At 31.4% G+C, this 16,137-nt stretch overlaps 3 protein-coding genes across 3 annotated transcripts; 1 reads left to right on the top strand and 2 right to left on the bottom strand.

The window, feature by feature from the left end:
- Window positions 1-2,314: 2,314 nt before the first annotated feature.
- On the bottom strand, window positions 2,315-4,812 carry LOC149909445 (UPF0764 protein C16orf89 homolog). Its single transcript, XM_090120173.1, has 6 exons — window positions 4,740-4,812; window positions 4,214-4,261; window positions 3,974-4,141; window positions 3,481-3,610; window positions 2,942-3,102; window positions 2,315-2,581 (listed from the first exon to the last, which is right to left on the bottom strand). The coding sequence occupies exons 1-6, from the start codon at window positions 4,810-4,812 to the stop codon at window positions 2,319-2,321; spliced, it is 843 nt and encodes a 280-aa protein (XP_089976299.1). The 3' UTR covers window positions 2,315-2,318.
- Window positions 4,813-6,158: 1,346 nt separating this feature from the next.
- On the top strand, window positions 6,159-8,589 carry Txl (Thioredoxin-like). Its single transcript, XM_090119421.1, has 6 exons — window positions 6,159-6,326; window positions 6,414-6,570; window positions 6,681-6,791; window positions 7,067-7,216; window positions 7,752-7,885; window positions 8,036-8,589. Exons 1-6 carry the CDS (start codon window positions 6,229-6,231, stop codon window positions 8,244-8,246), a joined length of 861 nt encoding a protein of 286 aa, XP_089975547.1. The 5' UTR covers window positions 6,159-6,228; the 3' UTR covers window positions 8,247-8,589.
- On the bottom strand, window positions 8,590-13,178 carry Usp39 (ubiquitin specific protease 39). Its single transcript, XM_090119420.1, has 10 exons — window positions 12,931-13,178; window positions 12,444-12,598; window positions 11,782-11,896; window positions 10,828-11,003; window positions 10,336-10,561; window positions 10,119-10,242; window positions 9,664-9,823; window positions 9,178-9,368; window positions 8,922-9,074; window positions 8,590-8,706 (listed from the first exon to the last, which is right to left on the bottom strand). Exons 1-10 carry the CDS (start codon window positions 12,995-12,997, stop codon window positions 8,610-8,612), a joined length of 1,464 nt encoding a protein of 487 aa, XP_089975546.1. The 5' UTR covers window positions 12,998-13,178; the 3' UTR covers window positions 8,590-8,609.
- Window positions 13,179-16,137: the final 2,959 nt, after the last annotated feature.

Raw genomic sequence — 16,137 nt, 5'->3', positions numbered from 1 at the left:
ACCTTTTTAAAGTTCAATCAAAAGCTGTCCTTTTTATCGAAAACACAAACAACCGATTCTCAATACCAATTAAATAAAAATTTAGAGCTTCCAGGTCACACATGGTATTTGAAATGAGATATTTAAATGCACGGACGTAAAGACAGATAACGGGACAAACACAATGAAATGGATGCTCCCTGGGGAACCTGGCTCGAATTTTAATTGGAATTTAAGTAAATTGGATCATGTGATCAGTATATGTTTTAAAGGTGTAAGGGATTTGAGAAGTATTTTAATCATATATTTTAAACTTTTCTGCTTGAAAGAAGTACTTGTTTTCAAAATATTATAATATGTGAAACAATAACTATTTTTAATTATTTTTTTAAAGTTGCACACATTGTTACATAGTTATAGATCGCTTCACGGATATAATCTAGACGTAGGTACTATATGACCCTACCTAAAATATAGGTATGTTATTACTAATTATTATTACAATAATCCGCCTCGAAAAATCAAAATATAAATTCATGAAACTTACATTTTTTTTTAGTTTAACAGTAGGATAGAGCTGGGCTCTATTGTTAAATTTTAACATTTAAATAAATAATAGAGCCAGCTCTATCCTACTGTAAAATTAAAAAAAATATATATTTTTAAAAGTAATTTTTATGTTGCAATCATCGGAATACAGATTCAATGAAACAATAAGCTGCAGCAAGCATAAAATCATACACAAAGTGGGTACCTAATAGACTCAGTAATCACGTACCCGCCTTCTGAATATCTGTAAGCTATAATATAAAACGAATCGTGAATAACAAACAAACAATTGTTTACTTAAAAACATTCTTTTGATTACATTCCATGTTAACAATATTTAAAATACAATGATATCGATCCGAATTCTAAGGGGGATGGAGCCATACCAGAGAAACATTTTATCGATTGTTTTATTTAAATTTAATACATGTATTAGTATAAATGTATATAACATTAATCTTAGTAGTTATAATACATTCATTATTTGAATGTAAATTACTATTTCTGTGGTTTCCGGATAGGTATAGTGGACATAACAGACTAAAATTGTTTAAAAACTTGTTAAAGCTGTAATAACGGCTAGCATAACTTACCATACTATCCAAAACATCTGATTTGATTTTATCAGTATCAATAGAATTATAAATGAGTCTAAATATTTTGTGGTATTAATCTAATCTTCTAGACCGCTGAAATGTTAGAAAGAACCAGAAGAGACACTCCCTACATTACGGAAATGATGCAATTGCTATTCCGGTCGACATTGATTTTATACTTATTTATGTATATCGAGGTCGTCCAGAGACCAGACATGTCACTTTCCACGTTCACCATGATATAGACCTTTAATGAGGAAGGAGTGGACATAAACGCATCCGTTCTGATTGATTTTCTATTGCGTTTAAATTTTATAGGGTCCGGTTGTTATAAGTACACCTGTTCAACGAGCTATTTAAACAACATAGGTATTCGCCTCAGGGCTTACTTAATGCTTAGGTATGTTACATATACCATAATTATATACCCGTGGTACATATGAAAAATAGATGTTGGCCGATTCTCAGACTTACCCGATATGCACAGAAAATTTCATGAGAATCGGTCCACCCGTTTCGGAGGAGTATGCAGACTAACATTGTGACACGAGAATTTTATATGTAAGATGTAGGTAACAGATAGTTAAATTTTTGGAACAGGAAGTATTTTTTATTGTAGTTTCTAATATTGTTTTTAATTATAAATTCTTAGACAGATAATATAAGTTCCTGTGTCAATTTAATATTTGCTCTAACACGATATAAATATCTATCGTAAGGAATGTCAGTTGCTTTACATTTAATTATTAATTTCTCGTAGTGCCATTACAAGGTAAACATGACGGCGCTTACAGATATTTAATACCGTAAGTATATTAGTTACTACTAGTATAAATAACTGAGATTTTATGATTTTAACTCTTCTAGTACCTACTTAACTGCGCCAAAACGCAATTTGTGGATGTTATAATAGTATATATGTATATAGTTATAGTAATCTACATGTCAGTTAGCAAATCGAGTGAGTCATCAAAAAACAAGATTTGAAATTTGATTGAAACAGTATTTTCAATGTTATTCTGGAGATTTAATTAATACCATTTTAAGTATACCACTGTTTTAATTAATTTATGAAAAACTCTACATTTATGTATCACCAAAACGAGTGGTAGATATTATGCCAATTTCCCGTCTAATAAAAAACTAGACACACGTTTCAAACATTTATTGATTTCAACTGCAATCCTTTATCAACTAATACACATTTTCAATAATCAACCTAACAGCGGAAGAATATGTGGCAATGGCCAATGCGGTGACATGTCCATTACAAGAACCAGATAATATATCCTGATCACTTCCTCTGTTTAGCATCCATTCGCGAGGTTCTTGTTTTAGAACGTTTCTGTTGTTTATGGTCTGACCGAAACACCCGGTCGTTGTTTGGTAGTCAGCGATTTTGTCCAACCACGATTGATGAAGAAACTGCACGTGTCCATTAAGAGCACATAAGCACACTGAAAATAAATTGTTTTAATATAATAATATATCGTAAAATAGATAAATATTTCAGGACAATTTTCACACACGGCATACTAAGCTTTCGCTTGTTTATTGGCTGATAAACATACGTGTATAATTTTTTTAATTTTAATAATTTCTTCATTATTATTATATTTATTTTGTACATAGGTAGTAAGTACTTGGTAAGTACCTATGGTTCATTTGTTTTATGATAATTATTATTTATATCATTTAAAAAAACGTCGAAAATTTTTAATTTATAGTCTGATCAATATTCATTGTTCGTATAACATTTTGCATCTGAATTCAGATAAGAATCTTACTTGTCAATAATATTGAATGAAAATTCTTACTCGATTCCAATAACAAGTCGATAAGACCATAATTGTGCATGACGATAGTTTCTGCTTCTATGTAGGACATAGAGCAAAACTTTTCTGATAGATAACGATCTTCTTGTTTTGAAAATATGCTACAGCTTCGTCCATATCGCGCTGATAGTAAAAACAGTAATCTGTGTAAATAAAAAGTTAATTAATTAACTTTACATTGTATAGGTACCAAAAATAATATTGATGGGAAGCTTTATCCTCGTAAGATAAGTAGATTAGTAGATAAGTAGATTAGTACCATAGATAAGTAGTAGTATAGTACCTATAGTAGATAAGTAGATTAGTACCATAGATAAGTAGTAGTATAGTACCTATAGTAGATAAGTAGATTAGTACCATAGATAAGTAGTAGTATAGTACCTATAGTAGATAAGTAGATTAGTACCATAGATAAGTAGTAGTATAGTACCTATAGTAGATAAGTAGATTAGTACCATAGATAAGTAGTAGTATAGTACCTATAGTAGATAAGTAGATTAGTACCATGCACACGAAATTACCTGTGAGTAAGGGCATAGCCCAAATCAGTACCATTTTTAATCATTTTATAACAAAACTCGTCAGCATTACATAATGTATTAAAATGGCCATAATTAAATCGATTTTCTGCTAATGAAGCCAAGCAGCGATCTGAAAGTGTTAAATGATTTATGATACAGATTTTAAATAATTAGGTGTATAGCGGCTCAATGAGGAAAATCTTTACATTTTTTTAACGAAGTAAACATTTGGTGTTCTTGGAATTACGAAGAATTTTATTCAATAAGAGCCATGAATAAGAGATTATGTTTCATAAAATAAAATTACAGACCACATAAATCTAAATATGTAAATTTTAGATTTATGTGGTCTGTAATTTTATTTTTTCTTCGTATTATTTTTATAGGTGAATCGTGTAGAGCTCTACCTCGAACTTTTTTAATTGTAGCTAAAAAATGTTACGTCTTAAACCTAAAAAATATTGTGTAACGATCATCATTATCAAAATTTTACCTGATTCACTAGGACTTGGTACCCCTTCATCTATATTGTATACTTTTTCTAGATATCGATTCCAATCTGATAATATTTTGTTGATTCTGTATTTTTTCAATACCTTAGATATATTGTAATTTTCAAGTGTATATAACCATTCCATTTCATTACTAAATAAACGTAGCACTAAAATTAAAAAACATTTGTGAAGATAATAAGTTTAAATAAAATAAAAATCACATGATTGAACATACGTACGTTTTTTATTTACTCTATTTTCAGGTCTATTATCCTTCTCAGCATTATCTAAGAAAAAAATTCGAAGTTCGTCGATGACATAAATTAAATTTTTAATTAAATTCCTCACCGATCCCGTGATGTGCCACTTTCCGCACATTAGCGCACGCTTTAAATTAACTGAAAAGAATATGGATTTAATTCCAACCACTTGTTTAATTTTCATTTTAACACTATTAATGATCATACGAATGTTCAGTGTTTACTACCATTGCTAAGAAATAACCCGAAATATACATTCATATCAACTTCATTAACATTTTTACTATAAAATTTGGTCACTTTTTCAATTATCTCCAAATACTGCAATATATCGGATTTATTTGGAATATCCGTCAAGAAATTGTTATTTAATTTTGATATTCGATTATTACTTCTTGATGAATTTATAATCTTCAAATTCAAAAACAAAACACAACAAATAATGAGACAAATGCAACGACACTTTGTCATTTTATGCACTTATCAATTAACTCAGATTATTTACACATAGAAGATTTTACGATGATATTTGCAGCAAATTCAAGAGGCAACTGTTTTTTATTGTGTGAAATGTCCATTTTTATCTCCTCGGGGAAATCTACAAATTAATCCCATAGCTTTGTTTCAATTTTCTTGTAGAATAAAAAGAGAGAAAAGCATTGGTTATTAGTAAGTCAGTCTACGTCATAGGTCTACGTTGAATAAACTTATAATTTTCAAAATATTAGAATACATATGTATAATATTATTATGTAATGCGTAATTAAGTGCATCCAATTACCTTTACGAATTCCGTATTATATTACCAATCCTTTATCTTACAATATTCTAATACATATTTAACGTAATTTTAATAAATAAAATAACTTAGGAACCTTTTCATACTAAGGCACTAAGCTATTACCTAAATTGCAACTATGGATTTAATTTTCGGGATGTGATTTACTGATTTATGTCATCTTTAATTTTAAGCGCCTTAATTTTATATTTTATACAATTTTTGTCAGCCTTAAGTTTACCAGTCCATAAGTTTTATTGTGCTACAGATATGAAGATAAATATTCACAGGGGTTCTACCATTTATTGTTACTAATTATAAATTTAATACAGAATTTTATAATTTGGCATTAAACCTGGCATATTTAGCAGTATATAGGTATATCAATGTTATTGCCACGTAATTAATTGAAGGAGCTTAGTTTTTCCACTCAAAATAAAGTGAAATATCTACTATTCTTATAAACATTAATGAAACAAATAGCCGAGATTTGTAAAGCTTTACAGTGTAATTGAAATGAAGAGAATCGCCGCGGGCGGTTCACTGAGATATTATGAAATATTAAGCAATCGGCGTCCACAGAGGGGGTAGTGAACGTTTATTTATTAGTATAATATAGAAACATAAATTAATCAATATGTTAATTTTGTGGGATAAAATATATAATATTACTAAAATAGGTTACGCCGTGGTTACGCCCTATATATATTAGTCCTATTGCTTTGTAGCATTTCATACATTCATACAAAATATATTGGTGGACTTTCTTATTGGTCAAGGGTCAGTAGAACGTCAGTAGATTAAATCGAAGCCTTTTTATAACGAGAATTGAAGGACGATAGTTTAAAAAAAAGGTGATTAAAATTAGAACTTCCATTACAATTGAGGATTAAAAAGTAATAGTTAAAAAGCTGGGGGTTTCGGCAAGTGGAAGCCACTTATAAGACATTAACATAAGATCACATAGAACTCAAGGACACTTGAATTATTATAATACAATCTTTATTGCGAAAACCATTAATTACTAATTAACCAAAATTGTTTTTCTTTTTATTAGAGAATAATATTTTATCTATGCCGTCTTCTGTATTTTTTTATCTATAGTTGTCAATTTGATGTGTCATCCATTTTGAAGTTTAAGTTTTGTCAATCATCGCGATTTTGTGAACTGTCGTTTGGTTGAATTATTATTGTTGTACTTTAAAATTAAGATAAAATGGGGCTTGCTACAGTAATAGAAAATGAAGCACATTTTCAATCTGAAATGGCTAACGCTGGAACTAAACTAGTTGTTGTAGATTTTACGGCAACTTGGTAAGTTAACCTTTAGAAAATCAAAACGCCTATGTCATCGACCATCGTCGCAACAAATATGTTTTAACTTCGTATTTAATGTTCTAGGTGTCCACCGTGCCAACGAATTGCTCCTTTTTTTGAGCAGTTACCGGCCAAATTTCCAAGAGCAGTTTTTTTGAAAGTCGACGTAGATAGATGCGCTGAAACAGCGAGCGCTCAGGGCGTCAGTGCTATGCCAACCTTCATATTTTACCGGAATAGAGTAAGTTCAAGCTGTTCAACAATAACTATAACAGCCCATACAAATTTAAAATAAGTCTGACTTTAAAATAGTTCACTTTATTTTGTTAAACTTTAATTTCTTTTTAATAGACAAGAATTGATCGTCTCCAAGGGGCTGATCCAGCTTCTCTAGAGAATAAAGTTAGGCAGTACTACAGTACTGAGGAAGCTGGAGATGAGGATAACTCAGTTGCTGGACATGTAAGTGTGGTTTTATTAATAGTTTTAACAGAAATGCCAAGACAATTTTAGTATTCATTTATACGGCACAATTAGGCAAAATACTATGTTCTAATGTCAGTTGGGATTGGTAGATTTATAAAAACTGATTGAATGTTGTTTCATAGAAAATTTTAGGGCATACTGTTATATGAGAAGACCAACTGCCAAAATATGTAAAATATTTAGCTCATAATCATATTGAACTTAATATAAAAGTATACTGAGTTTATTCAATAAAACAAAAACTATTTTAGATGGACTTGGGGACCTTCATCACAAAAAGTGAATGTGAGTGTCTAAATGAGGCAGATGACCACCCGCTGGCGCATGCCCTCACAAGCGGTGGGGGGTACCTGGCCAGTGATTGTGATGAACAACTTATCATCAATATATCCTTCAATCAGGTAAGCATTATTCTTCTTTGTATAATAATTCTTATAGACATAAATTATTATTTGCTTATAGTTGAGGAATTCCCAAGTAAATTCATAAGTTCTCTTTCATATAAAATTAATTAATGCAAATTCTGTACGGTTTACGTATTACATCGAATGTGGACTGTATTTAGGTCGCACTAAACGCTGCTAATAATGCTATGATATTATGGGACAACTGGGAACACTTTAATTATCGCTAATAATTATATATAATTTACGCGGATTCGAGCGGATAGATTAGCACTCGGACGCTGGTATGGAAGAACTGCGCTTTCCGGCCAGCTCGGCCGTCGCACGATAATACTGCTGAGACAGCTTGACCTCATTTACGTTATTGCTCAATTATTGTAATATGTAATGTAACTATGGATAATAAGTAATTTAAAATAAAATATTTGTTCGCTGCTCATGCAATCGTGAATTTTTTTAAATCTTTGATTAGGCAAGCTAAATCCAACATTTTTAAACTTTTAACATAACATAACATGTTATACATTTTCAGATAGTTAAACTGCACTCACTAAAAGTTAAAGGCCCAGCAGACAAGGGGCCAAAGTTTATTAAGATATTTATTAACCAGCCGAGGACACTTGACTTTGACCAAGCTGCAGGCAATGCATCCATACAAGAATTAGAGTAAGTTTACAAGTCATTTATTAGATTGTGTTATACTATACTGAATATGGAATCATTTTTTGTTCCATTTTTAGATTTTTTATTTTTGAAACTACTTGCTTTAAAAAAAAGTAAATGAATTAAGATACTCAACAATGTATCGCTTTTCAGATTAACACCAAATGATCTGGAAGGCAACCCCGTACCACTCAAGTTCGTCAAGTTCCAGAGCGTCCAGAACATTCAACTGTTCATAAGAGACAACCAGTCTGGTGATGAAGTCACTCAGATTGATCATCTCGCTTTCTACGGATCACCAATCTCTACAACCAACATGGGTGAATTCAAACGTATCGCCGGCAAAAAAGGCGAGAGCCACTAGCCCAGACTTTTGCAATTATGTCGTTAAATCTACATTTTTGAAGCAACATTCATAAAAACATACTTCAGTACTTTTAGTTGTTGCTTTAAAAATACGACATTCAATTGCATACCGGAATATGAACTAATAATAATACAATATTTACGTAATATTTCAAGTGAACATTGCATTTGTATTGTTAAGAAGTAAGAACACTAGATAGTGTCAAAAGACAGTAAAATTAATATATTATGTGTCACAATATATCTATTGTATGAATATTCACATAAGCATCAATATGTAATAATCAAGTCAGATTTGTAGCCAGGTATTTGTATATTCAATAAATAAATAAAAGATGGAATTGTGTTTTATTTTTATTAGCTAATCATTTTTTAATTCATATATTTGTATGTAAGCCTCAGTGAGGGTTATCATTTGTGGTAAAATACTGGTCACATGCAAGTCTTGCATTTCATACCTGAAACAAAAAATATATAAAAAAGTGTCCTTTGTTCTACACATTTATCACAAGAAGGTTACTTCATTCAGACACATGACTTTAAAAAACTACAATTTTCAAGTTTTTCCATGTAAATAACTTGCATGGGACAAATGCAAAAATATTTTTAATTATTGCCTTCCTGTCCACCATGATTAGTACTGGTTTAATATTGATTTATATTGATAACTTACCATTGTTGCGTAGGTTTGTGCAACACATGCGCTCTGTATGTCCCCTTTTCTGGTGTTCCATCGTGAACTATATTTCCCACAAGCTCGTATGTTGTTTTACCATTATATTTGGCTTTTACTTCAGGTGTTAATATATCACCGAAATCAACATTTCTAAAAAATAAAAAGGGACAAGACAATAAATTAATTTAAAGTACATACTTAATAGTATGTGCATACATAAATGCAGTATACATGAAATAAAATTATCACTTACTTGACAGGAAAGTTAACCACAGTCGGATTCTTCTCTACAAAGAAAGTATTTTTCGTGAATCTCTTGATATACAATATGAGGTAAGGTGGCAATTGGGTTATTTCAAATCTCTTTAGGAAGTTCTCTTTGTATGTCTTGTACTCCTTTGAAGATTGACCATTGAATTTTGAAAGTAATTGATATAAGTTGACCTGAAATGAAATATCTTCATACAATATACTTTAAATAAATAATTTGATATAAATCAGCTGGAAAGATTGTCATTTATGTAAAGTATAGATATATACGTATAGGTACCTGGCAATATAATCACACTTATCACGAATCTACTTTGTCACAATTGACTTTTGAAGCTGAATTCTGAAGTAAGTTTATAAAAATAGCACTATTGAATAGGAAGCTCAGTATTCTAATTCACTGATTTTTGCAGTAAAAAGCAACATAAAAATATTAATTATTATTTTTCAATGTAAAATTTAAACAAACCTGTGGAATAATGTTCTCCCTAAACTCATCTGTGAACAGTGGTGTTGGAGGCAAGTCACATGTTAGATACAGGAACGGTGACTCAGTTATCATTTCACTGTATTCTTCACTGCTAAGATCCACTTTGGCTGCATCATCGGCGTCTGGTGGCGGCAGTTTTCTGCGGAAAATATTTTTAGTGTTAAATTAACCATTATCAGACTAGTATTTTTAATAATGCGCGTTGTTAAATAATCTTGTTTTAAATAATTTAAGTAGTTAATTTAGTGGCTGATTTAACCATTTGGCTGCGACATATCAAATAAGTTAGCGAATTAATACGGTGAAATACACATTTATATCATAACATAATTAGATTGTTGTAGTTATTAGACATATCATCACAATGGAGAGAATAAGAAATATACAAATTTAAGAAAAGTTATCTTTAACATGGAGTTTGTTGTATAACCTACCTTGTATAAATCCTCATATGCCCTAAGAATGATTTGTATATAATTGAGCTATTTGGTTTCTTGGTCCCATTTAATGCTATGTGCAATGAATTCAAGAACCATGACATAAAATCTATTGGATCACCTGCAAAAAAAGATACATATCTTAGCAAACAATAGAGTAGATACAAATGCTAATTTTTAAAACCATCAAGAAAAGGAAAAAGCAATATCATACTTTGTTTTATAAACTGAAATCTTTTCTTGGACCATAATACAACAGCTTGCAACATTTCATGTGGAGACACATGGGCTTTAAATGCTCGTGGATTCCACAGCTTCCTGATCAACTCGCCGAATCTCTGTACCAATAGGAAAGACGAATCTCCTGGCGGCCGTTTCACTTCAGCGTAATTTTCTTCGCGTAAAAAGTAATTTCGTAGTGGTCTTACTTGTGCTAAACACTGAAACATATCAATTATAATTAAAATAATTTTGACCATTTACTTAACTATTGATTGCAATTCATTATTCAGAACAGAGCACAGATATACTCCCACATACAATTTAGTAATATGAATCCAGCACTTTTTTATAGCTAAGACTGTTAGACAGCTCATGAAATCAGTGTATTTTTACTTTAAAAACTAAAGCTCTAAAATGCAGTTTCATCGAGAGGAAACAATACTAAGAATAATTCAAAAAATTAAAATAAAGGACCATTACAAACCTGTAAGATAACATTGCAATAATCATTCGCTTTAATATTATTAAGACCAACTATTCCCGGCATATACATTGTACCATCAATGGCACGGGACATTTTGGTGTTGAAATCCAATTGCTTTATTTGATCTGGTGTGAAAATTGGATTCAGGACATATTTAATGTCATTCAAAGATGAATCTGAAAATAATTGTTTGTATAATAATTATTCTTGAAATATTTTAATAACTCATTATAAATTAAGTTATTGTTATTGGCTTAGAATAGCCTCAAAAATAAGGTGGTTGATGTAAAATTTCACTAGGCAAATTTTTTTTCACAACTAGCAGGGGCCGTATTATGCCCCTTATTTTCAGACAGTTTATTATAATTAACCATTGCTGGTTATTGCAATCATAATTTGAATTTGCCAGTCAGTTCAATTCACATTGTAAACTGACTGGAAATAATATAATAATACTACTAATATAATAATATAAAAATAATAATACTAAGGATACGGCCCCTGACCTAACAATTAATGTCCTGTCTTCATGCAAACAAACATATGAAGTTAAATAGCCATTTTTTTCGATTTTGGCAGAAAAATTTGTTTTTCGTACATCAGATCTTTCTTCTGACACTAAACAATCTTTCTTCTGATAAGAATTATCTAAATCAGTCCAGCTGTTCACACATGATGCCATGAACAAGGCAAATAGGGATTCATTTTTATGTCTATACTAATATTATAAGGCTGAAGAGTTTGTTTGTTTGAACACACTAATCTCAGGAACTACTGGTCCGATTTTAAAAATTATTTCAGTGTAAGATAGCCCAGTTATCAAGGAAGGTTATAGGCTATATATCATCACCTTAATACCAACAGGAGCGGAGCAATGCGGGTGAAAACATGGGGCACAGCTAGTAAAAGATAAAGATGTAATATTAAAATTAGTCTGTTCATTATAATACATACCTATAACCTCATAATTATCTGGTAAGCAGTAAAATTTAAGAGTGTGTAGATTTAAGAACACATGGTGTCCCTCTGCCACAGAATGGGTGTATGCGTGAGTGTTGGTACCTCTTCCCTGTAAAATTAAATTATATATAAATCAGTCAAATTTAGATTATGTCTTATTAGAATTTACTATCATACAGATTAACAAGTACTAGTGTGTTGTATTGTTTTGTAGAATGTTAATATCTAATAGCCTAACAATGGAAAGAAAATCAAGAACAAGGAAAGTGAAAAACAAAATATGAATATTAAGAAACGTAAAATAAGACTCATCAAATCATTTAAAAGTGAAGTCCCGTGTCCCCGTAGTGGGGTAAGGGGCAGATGCATTATTCATACATCTGTTTCACTGATCGATTTTCTTTAGGGACAAGTAGGTGATCAGCCTTCTGTGTCCTGCCAGAACGAGACATTTTTTTTTCTTCGTCTCCACCGGGAATCGAACCCAGGACCCCTCAGTTCTACGCTCAAGCTCCAACCACTGTACCAAGGAGGCAGGCCTCGGCATCAAATCATTTAAAGAGCATTATTTGTCATTTAAGCAGTCATTTGTATGAAAATCGATGCTAGGAAAATCGATGAACATATAAAATATGAGAATATAAATAAAAACTTACCTGAAAGTATTTCCCACATACTAAGCAAGCATACACATTTATTCTTGTAAGAGAAACAGAACACAATTTTTCAAAATCAAAGTCTAGCACATGCCTATTAATTGTGTCTAGGTAGGGACACTGAATATGAACTTTAGATGATTTCACCGTTGGCTCTGAAAATAATAATCATAGCTAAATGTATGATGATGAAAATAATAATCACAACTTGAAGATATTATTATTGTATTATTAGGTACGCTGAAAGTTTTAATGAGGATATGAATGTCTGTAAAGAATTGAAATGGTAATTGAAAACATTCTCATAATAATTAATGAGATACTAAAATTAGTGGTATGAGTAAATACAAATATTAGGTTATCTTCATAGTATATGAATGAAAGTTTTACTTAAAATTTTAATGTTTGGACATATACTGAATACTTGACATATTGCAATATGTAGTGAAGTGTGTAGTGAATTAATATTTTAATAAACTTTATTTACCTGATGCATCTGATCCGTTTTCATCGGTAAGTTTTCGTTTCTGATTCTGAGACTGTTCTCCATTCATGTTTATATGAAGATGGGCAATAAAATACACAAAATTCAACACAACCTTTTATGTATCAATCATATACTTGAGTATCTTTTTTCACTAAATTCAGAAAGTTTTCCAAATTAAAATTTTTAGTTTAGCCAAACGGCGAACAACAAAATTATATGACAATAATTGACAGAAGAGTGAAGACACGAAAGAACCTGTGATAGAAGCACAGAGTGTAATAAGAAAAATAGTAATAGACCCATAGATTATACATATGTGATACACAACATATTGAGTTAAGACCTACGAAACTAGTCCCACAGTGCAGTACTGTGACGAAGTATGGGCGCTTAGATCATTAAGGGTGCTATTACAGATTTTTAACAAAAAACGCTATTTTACGGTACAATTTTAACTCAAAGCAATTACACTCGAGAACAAAGTAATATCTTAATTTAAAGATAATATATTCAGTTCTACGATCATCTTATAAAAATTGTACGACGTCATACAAAATTGTCGCTGAAATACGATTTTCCCAGCACAATGATGGCATAAAATGCAAAAAAATGGGGTCTAAACCGGTACACTTTTAAGAAAATTAAAAGCCTAATCTATCTTCTTACCTATAAATTATTGAGGGATATATAGTCCTTTATAGATTCTGATAATTTTTTTGTACCTAAATCAAAATTTTATTTCAATTATAAGCTAAATTAAAAATACTTGTCGATTTCTTCATACATTTTGCTCTCGCGGGTCGTCAGACTCAGACCGCGCTCAGAAGCGCTCTTGGAAGGACGGGTATATCGCTCCTCGTCCCAAAAATAAAATGAATTAGAAAAAGATTATTTTGCGTGCACTGTCGTTTTCGTGATTTGAAATATATTTTGATTCTTTATAAGAATAAACTGTATAAGTTTCTTATCCAAATATGTATTTGTAATTTAAAATTATGTTTTAAAAATTACCTTGCCTGAGATGCTCTTTTTTATGGATTGTTGAATAGATTGGTGGGGTGAAACAATTCAAGATGGCGTCGACGAATATTTGACTTTTTTTCGTGATGGGTGTCATTTTCATAGTTTTTGGGGTAGCTATTAACGAATATGAGGTCAAAACTAAAATCCAAGATGGCGCTGACGAAAATTTTACATCTTTTCGTCATGGGTGTCAATTTCATGGTTTTTGGGGTAGCTATTAACGAATATGAGGTCAAAATTATAATCCAAGATGGCGCCGACGAAAATTTTACATTTCTTCGTCATGGGATGGGTGTCATTTTCATGGTTTTTGGGGTAGGTATTAACCAATATGACCGTTTTCAACAAAACTGACAAATAACTACGTACAAACGCCATTATGACATATTCTAGATAGTGTGGCCGCTACAAAAAACACTGGGTTCAGCTTTGGCTGGCCAGACTCTATGGGCGTATTCAGAAAGAAAGCTTGAGTTGTCAAAACAAGGACCATTTACTTTTGGTTAGCTTCCACCACAGACATGTATCAAGATAGACTAAGCGAGTGTATGTACTTCCCGTGTCCAAACTAAGTTTATGAACCTTACTTGACGCTGGCCTACACTCAGTCCGCGCTTGCAGTTTGCCAAGGAAAGACGTGAAGCTGAATAAAGTAAAATGCCGAATTGCGCCGTTATACACTGTAGAAACTCCACAACTGTGAGTGGCCGAGTTAGCAGAGATGTTTCCTTCCACCGGTAAGTAATTTTCTAATCAGAATATGCACTATTTATTTTAAAATCAAATAAAGAATATCTGTGGAAAACGATCGTGACAAACACGGATACCAACTCATACGAAATGATTCGGAATACATTGCGGCTTTTACTTGGCACGGTAAAGATCGCGTCGTATGATAACAAGCAATGAATAGCGTCTTCTCATTTTTCTGTTCTCATTTTTCTGTCCAATTTTGTGGTTAGTGATGTTCATTTGATGCAACAGTTCTCGATTCTAATCGATTTTATAATCGAACAGAAAAATGATAATTTGAAGTAGCAATTTTTCAGAAAAAAAAGGCATAGATTTTTTTTGTCATTTAATAGGACTTGACCTAAAAAAGTATTTTAATACAAAGGTACTAAAAATAAATATTATGACATGGACGCCATTAGTTAAAGTGTCATCTTGGGAGTTTTTTAAGAAAACTCCTTATTGCTTAGACTATGTTTGTTTTTTCAGTTTTCCAAGTAACCCGAACATAAAAGAAAAATGGATCGATGCAACGGGACATAAAGATTGATTGATTGACAGTTTCATTACTTTCTTTCGATGGCCTCTCTAGTACGTAGTACATGGTAACTCAATGGGCATATGTAAGAAAAAGCTAAAACACATTAGTTTACTTGTTAGAATATTAAAAGGTTTATAATTTTATTTTATCATTCCTCTGTCTATGGTAATTATCATTTTTCTGTCTTGAATCGATTTAGTAATCGATTACGATTCATTTATTTAACTACCTCTTAGACATAGATCTGTCTACCTCTTAGAACCGTTTGATCTGATTTCTTTCGATTTACTTCGATGGGATAGGACGATACTAGAATCGCCGCGCGAGTGGCGTCCTAATCGATTTAGCGTAAAATGAAATTACCATCACTAAAAAGCGCTCGTGACGTCATAACGCGTCAAGGTCAGTACAAAAAATATGACACGCTTGGTTTTCATACAGATCGCGGTACTTGCGTTGTCTACTAAAATATACATGTCTGTGGCTTCCACCCTGTGCTTCTACTAAAAAGAAAAAGCAATCTTTAGGCTTTTAATAACAGATCTTATTTTAATAAAACAAACATTTTTTGTTGCACCGTCTATATAACAGCAAATAACGTCTTCATGTACCCTAAAGTAAAGCACAGACTAAGTATTTGACAAAATTTTGCATATAATAATGATTATGATGCCTTAATATCACTACATAGTCTAAAACAAAGTCTCTATGTATGCTTAAATCTTTCAAACTACGCAACGGATTTTGATGCGGTTTTTTTAAATAGATAGAATCAAGAGAAAGGTTTAAGTATATAATTTATTATGTTTTAGACAAAGCGGACGAAGCCGCGGGCGGAAAGCTAGTTAACTCATAAAATTATCTCAATATTTTACTGTATAATATTTTATTCTTACAGAGTGTTAAATGTG

The sequence above is a fragment of the Colias eurytheme genome, chromosome 3 (genome assembly GCF_061535395.1).
Source record: "Colias eurytheme isolate Ceu_HAF_F1 chromosome 3, ilColEury1 Martin Lab GWU primary, whole genome shotgun sequence".
Classification (NCBI taxonomy): Eukaryota; Metazoa; Arthropoda; class Insecta; order Lepidoptera; family Pieridae; genus Colias; species Colias eurytheme.
The sequence above is the reverse complement of the archived record's forward strand: the minus strand, read 5'-3'. Positions and strand labels throughout refer to the sequence as shown.